Source organism: Pinus tabuliformis, chromosome 1_2, assembly GCF_031772625.1.
Source record: "Pinus tabuliformis cultivar Carrire ecotype Pingquan chromosome 1_2, CPIR1, whole genome shotgun sequence".
Classification (NCBI taxonomy): Eukaryota; Viridiplantae; Streptophyta; class Pinopsida; order Pinales; family Pinaceae; genus Pinus; species Pinus tabuliformis.
In genome coordinates this window covers 785,114,539-785,121,015 of record NC_142298.1, presented here as the reverse complement: position 1 = coordinate 785,121,015, position 6,477 = coordinate 785,114,539, and the positions used below count along the sequence as shown (strand labels likewise).

Here is a 6,477-nt window from a genome sequence, read left to right as displayed (position 1 = left end):
AAGGGACGAGGAAGCCCGAATTTGTCGACCGCACTGCCGACATTTAAGAAAAAACAATTACACAAAGTTTACTTTTCTTTAAAAGGAAGACACGCGAGAGGCCGACATTGTGGAATTGCCCTCAATTTACGACACCGACATTTTGGAAAAAACATCCACTAATCAAAACATAACACGGAACGGAAATTTGTCGAACCGACATTGATTACCGACATTTTGATAAAAATGAAAAACATAACCCGCACGCAACCCGCGGCTGATTTAAAAATGCCGCCGCGTTGTGAATAGAGGCCCTTAATCTCAACTATTTCAGATTTCATTTTCTGCTTACAGATGTCTGCAATGTCGATTGCATTTGATATTTTGCTTACAAATGTCCAAATGTTATGCACTCTGCGGCAACATCCGACCAAATTCACACTGAACATCCGACCCAATTCGACGTGAACAGGTGAAATCCGGCCAAAATAATGGGCGATCTGATAGCTCCGTATCCCACGCTGTGGAGTTACATACGAGATTGTCAATTTTCGCAAATTTTAACCATTGCCATTGCAGTGCAGTGCACGTTTGTTACAACAAAAAATATTTGAAAAAGGTGAATACGTGGTCGGACACCGTCATATGTTCAGATCCTTTGAATTTCGTCTGCAGCCAACGATGCTTCGTATCAGTTTCCCGAAGCTTAATTGTGGCATATGTGAAATTTCTCAGCATTCAATCTCCTGGAGCGACACGCTCCTCTTTAAAAAGGAGCCTGACATATTTATTTTCAAGATTGTCATCTGTTCTGGTAGACCAATTAATCGACTTGAATAAAGTCATTTGTGTCGACGCTTCAATCTAGCCGAGAGTCCTCCCACTGCTCTAAAGCTGCGTATCGAATTTTGCAGTAAGGTATAAGTATGAACTTGTTTCTTAATTGATATCCGAAAATCAGTAGTCGATTTGCTTATAGTACCTAGTTGTTCATTGTAAACAGTACCATCATGAATACTTTTGTGTCCGGCAAATCTTCCAGCGAGGAACTCAAGCAAAAGCTCTTGCTCCTCAAGCCAGCCATTGATGAAATCTCCAAGCTTTCTTCTGACGTAGACGTCCCCGCACCTCAGAGAGGCCACCCATTCAAAGACTTTCAGGCGCAGCTGCAAGATGGTCTTCATCTCGTCAAAAAATTAGAGCAACTGAGTAGCTTTAATTTATACAGAAGGTATCGCTATGGAAAGCAGATCCTAAAGATAGAAAAGAATGTCAACGATTTTTTGCTCACCCAAGGCCTGGCCAACCTTATCCTTGATGTCCACAAGCTAAATGTAGATTTCAAGAATTGTAGCGAACGATCTGAACGTGTTGAAGAAATGGGTCGGCATATAATTGAGAGTGTGAATGCCAAATTCACTAGTGATGCCACTTTCAATTCCTTCATGCTTCAACAAATAAGCACAATGCAACTATTTCATAGCTCCATTGATGGGTTGCATGATACTACAATGGATGAACAATCCACCAGTATCTGCAACTCCCAAATCCCGGGTATACCGAGCTTTGTAGTGGGTTTGAATACTCCTGTCGATGATGTCAAACAAATCCTATTCCAGAATGAAGTTAATATCATTGGGGTCGAAGGGATGGGTGGAAGCGGCAAAACCACCCTTGCATTAGCCCTTTGCAATGATCTTCAAGTCAAAGGTAAGAACTCCCCCCCTTTTAATATTGACTCCAAATTTCCATTTTTGTTTCTTCAGTTTGGCTTGAAGTGCTCATTCTTTTTGTGTTTATCAGATTTCTTCCAAAATAATATAGTTTTCATTACTGTTTCACAATCTCCAAATGTAAAGGCGCTTTTGGAAACCATGTGGGACAAGATAATTGGAGCTGAGAGGCCTGATTTTCAGAGTATCGAGGATGCGCATAACCAACTGCAGAGAAATCTGAGTCTAAAAGGAAATCGACGAACTTTGGTCGTTTTGGATGATGTTTGGTCGAGATCAAATGCCGAACAGTTATTGTTTGATGCAAAGGGATACAAGACAGTTATCACAACCAGGCAGGATTACAGCATTCCAAGGACAAACAGCAGCCATGTGTATCACATACCCATGTTGCAGAGGACTGATGCCCTCTCCCTTTTTTGTTTCTGGGCCTTTGGACAGCCTTCGATTCCAGAAACAGAAGATGAATATCTTGTTAAACAGGTATGCATTAGACATACTATTTGTTGTCTCATATTTGTCTATCTATCCTCCTATTATGTATTAGTATACAGAGAGATTTTCCATGGATAAATGGTTTTCCAAGTCTAAAATTGCAACATTAAGAATAATAGTGAGGGTAATAAAAGTACATAATTTTTTGAATAATTTAGTTTTTTGGAGAAGAATAAGTCAACGTTTCACATGTATAATATCTATAGGTTGAAGCAATGTGTATGGGTTTACCACTTGCCCTCAAGGTCATTGGAAGCTCCTTGCGTAATGAGCCACCGCCAGTTTGGGAAAACGCGAAGAAGAAACTTTCAAGGGCAGAACCTATATCACAATATCACAGAGAGGAGCTTCTTGATTGCTTGGAAACCAGCATAGATGTCCTTGATGATGAATCAAGGGAGTGCTTTTTGGACTTGGGAGCATTTCCCAAGGGTAGAAAATTCAACGTGGACTCATTATTGGATATTTGGGTACGCGTCCGTGGAATGGAATGGCAAGGCGCTTTTGTTATCTTGTTAGAACTTTCAAGTCGAAATCTCATAAATCTCACCAGCAATCCCGGGTGAGTAACTTGTTCAAATTTGTTACTTTAACAAATCTGTTGATTGTGTTGCTCTCTTCATATTTGTGCCTCTACTTAATTTAATTTGCTTGTGTCATTCTTTGATATAGAATGAACTTCACAAAAATGATGAGGCTTAAGTACAAGTACTCGAGCAAGTTCAGGCTATATATTCTTTGCATGATTGCTATCAGAAATTAGAAATATGGAAGGTAAGCGTAAATCCCTTACGCATCAAGTGGTTTTTGGGTTCATACAAAGTTTTGATGTGTCAGGATTCCAGCCATCTCGTTTGGCTGTGGTTGCGAGCTTTCCTTTTCTCAACATGACGTAATGCGTGATTTAGCCTTGCGTCTGGCAACCCAGGATAATGCCATTCATGGTAAAAGACTTTTCATGCCTCACAAGGAGAATGGTATTCCCAGACATTGGCTAACGCTCAAAGATCAGACATCTACAGCGCAATTTGTTTCAATTCATACAGGTCAAACTCCTGACACTTCATTTCTATTTCTGCTTACATTTATAATAAAATCATAGATTATCAGTTCAATTCACTAATTTTCCAATTTGTTAATGTAATTGATACGCATTTTCATCAACTTAGCATACTGACTGTTACATTTCTGGGATGTGTAGGTCCAATGGAAGAGCAAGATTGGTGTCAAATAAATTTCCCTCAAGTGGAAGCTTTAACTTTATTCTTTTCTGCAACTGAATACTGTCTTCCAACATTTTTACATAATATGCCAAAGCTTAAGGTTCTTATCATATATAATTACAATACAAAGCGTGCAATACTGAATGGGCTGGCAGGCTTTTCTTCAGTTACCCAGCTCAAGTCTCTCTTACTTCAGAAGTTGATTGTGCCTCCTCTTTACGAGTACAGTAGATCCTGGGAGTGCTTGGAAAAGTTATCTGTCTGTCTATGTGAGGGCTTGGGAAATATGAATCTATTTGGTAATGTACAAGCCTTAAAGTTCCCGAAGTTTGTGGAAATGAACTTTGATCACTGTAGCGATTTGGAGGAATTGCCAGCAAACATATGCAGTTTAATTTCCCTGGAAAGGTTGTCTGTCACTAATTGCCATCTTATCCAAAAGTTACCTGATGACTTGGGAAATTTAAGGTCACTTAGGTTGCTGAGATTGTCTGCAAGTCCAAGCTTGTCAATGCTTCCTCCTTCCATTTGCAGACTTCAGCAACTAGAATTTCTTGATATATCACTGTGCATGTCTTTGAAGGACCTTCCTATGGAAATTGATCAGCTGTCAAAGTTAAAGATGCTGGACATGAATGAGTGCTCTGGACTGAAGATGCTGCCTAAAGCATTAGCCAATCTAAGGTGTTTAAAGCGTGTAATCTGTGATGAGGACACCGGACAACAGTGGTTGGCTATCAAAGCCTCTTCCATGCCTAATCTTACAGTGGATGTGGTCGAAGAACGCTTTAGTTTGGACTGGCTTGAAGATTGAAAATATTCTTGGACATCCTCTTGCCCTGTCCAATATTTTCAGTGCAATACCCTAGGTTGATGATTGATGTACAAACTGAAAATCTGCGAGGATTGCTTCTAAGATTGGAATTATTTACAGGAATTAGGTTAGGGTCTTGGGTTTCTAGAATTTGGGTTTGTGAATTGACGGGTGGTTGATATATATTTTAAGAAAGAGATAGAGTGGGGAATTTCTTTAGGATAAAGCTATGATATGGATTTGTATATTTTCTGAAGTATTGTCATTCGTTGGTGTAACCATTGATTTGAAATTATGGAGAGTTTGAGAGAGTGAGAATTATTATATAAAGCTCTTCTACGTTGTTGTAATCAGTTATTTTAAATTACGATGTGTTTGAATGAGATGAATATGTAAAGCTGGGGAAAAATAATATTTATATTTTTAAGTTTATTTGTTTTTTAAATATTTAAATATGTATTTTTATTAAAAATTTTAATTTAGAGTAAATTTTGGATTTATGTTTTATGGTTGGTTATTGATTTTCTTTTTTATGTAGTTATTTTTCATGGATGATGATGATGATGGTCGTGGTTAACGTGGACTCAGACCAAACTTTGGTCTAAATGACAATGTTTATAATATTTTTTTTTTATTTTTTTAGAAAGGAATAAGATTTATGAATGGGATGTATACCATGATAAATATTATAAGATTCAAATTCATATTAAATATATTTTTTAGATATAAAATATATTTTAAAAATGTAAAATCTTTAATTATTTGTTATTTATAAAAGATATTATTAAAAGAATTTAGCAATGTCTTCACTTTTTATTTTATGTTCAGCTGATTAATGAATTTGGTTCATTGCATAATATTTGCCTTTGGAATATAAAGAATAAAATCATTTGTATTATCATTGCTTTTTATTTATTCCTTATTACTATGTATCATTTCACATTGTACCTTTCACAACAATAAATCCATGACATTTTCATATCTAGATAAACATTTACAAACCAACTATTTTATATAACACAATCCATCACCTAGTAAATATCTTACCAACTATTCAACACTCTTCCCCAACAATAAATCCATTACCTAGTTCACACTCACATAAATATCTATCACCAAATAAATATTGTATTTCGTTTACATATTTCATATTTTTAATTTCCTACACTCACCATAATACCAAATCCATTACCTAGTTCACACTCAGATAAATATCTATCACCAAATAAATATTGTATTTCGTTTACATATTTCATATTTTTAATTTCCTACACTCACCATAATACCATTTTTCTTGAGTTTTCTTTATATCCAACGTTCCCCATAATGTTGTTTTCTTTGATATTTTTGCTTCGAACACTCTATCATAATACCATTTCCTTTATTGTCTTTGCCTAAACACTCATCATAATATAATTTCATTTTTAGCTTTCTCTCTACTTTTGACTTTGTAAAAAAACAAATTTTAATTTATTCTTTCCATTAATATATATATATATATAACTTGAAAATAAATATATCTATTCAAATTTCATCTCTATATCCATATATAATTACATGTAATTAAATAATACTATCCACTAATATTATTCAAATAATAATATTATATTAAAAAAATTAATGTCCAGGTAGAGTTTACCTTCTCCCTAAGTGCCTATGACAATTAGGAAAATTCCTTTATCAACAACAAAGGAGAAATGCGTGATAGAAGGGTTTCTATCATTTGGAATAGCAATCTTTTGGTTTGCACTAAAATTATTAGGATACAATTTAATGTCATTCAATTGAAGACATTTAATATAAAGTTTAAAACCCAAAGTATATATATATGGGGGGCGCGCAGACACGAGTGCGTGAGCACAAATTTATTGTCAGTGGGCGCACACACATGAGTGAGAATTAATTTCGTTAAAATTATTAAATATTAAAATACAATATAAATATGAATATTTTTCCAAATAACATATGATATTTTTTAATATTCTATCCAATACATTCAAACCTCCTCTTTCTTTTATACAATGTCAGCGCGCGCGCGCACACACATGAGCGCGTGAGCACACATAACTAGGAGTGAATAATTGGTTAATGAATATAAAGAATTAATTTTGTAAAAATTATTAAATATTAAAATACAAATATAAATATGAATATTTTTCCAAATAACATATAATATCTTTTAGTATTCTATCCAATATATCCAACCTCGTCTTTCGTTTTGTTACAAATTTAT

The 6,477-nt window shown here is 35.1% G+C and overlaps 1 protein-coding gene across 1 annotated transcript; it reads left to right on the top strand.

Moving 5' to 3' along the window:
• Positions 1 to 341: 341 nt before the first annotated feature.
• Positions 342 to 4,689, top strand: LOC149208214 (putative disease resistance protein At5g47280). Its single transcript, XM_089395962.1, has 6 exons — positions 342 to 897; positions 983 to 1,689; positions 1,783 to 2,195; positions 2,414 to 2,769; positions 3,045 to 3,253; positions 3,409 to 4,689. Exons 2-6 carry the CDS (start codon positions 990 to 992, stop codon positions 4,242 to 4,244), a joined length of 2,514 nt encoding a protein of 837 aa, XP_089252088.1. The 5' UTR covers positions 342 to 897; positions 983 to 989; the 3' UTR covers positions 4,245 to 4,689.
• Positions 4,690 to 6,477: the final 1,788 nt, after the last annotated feature.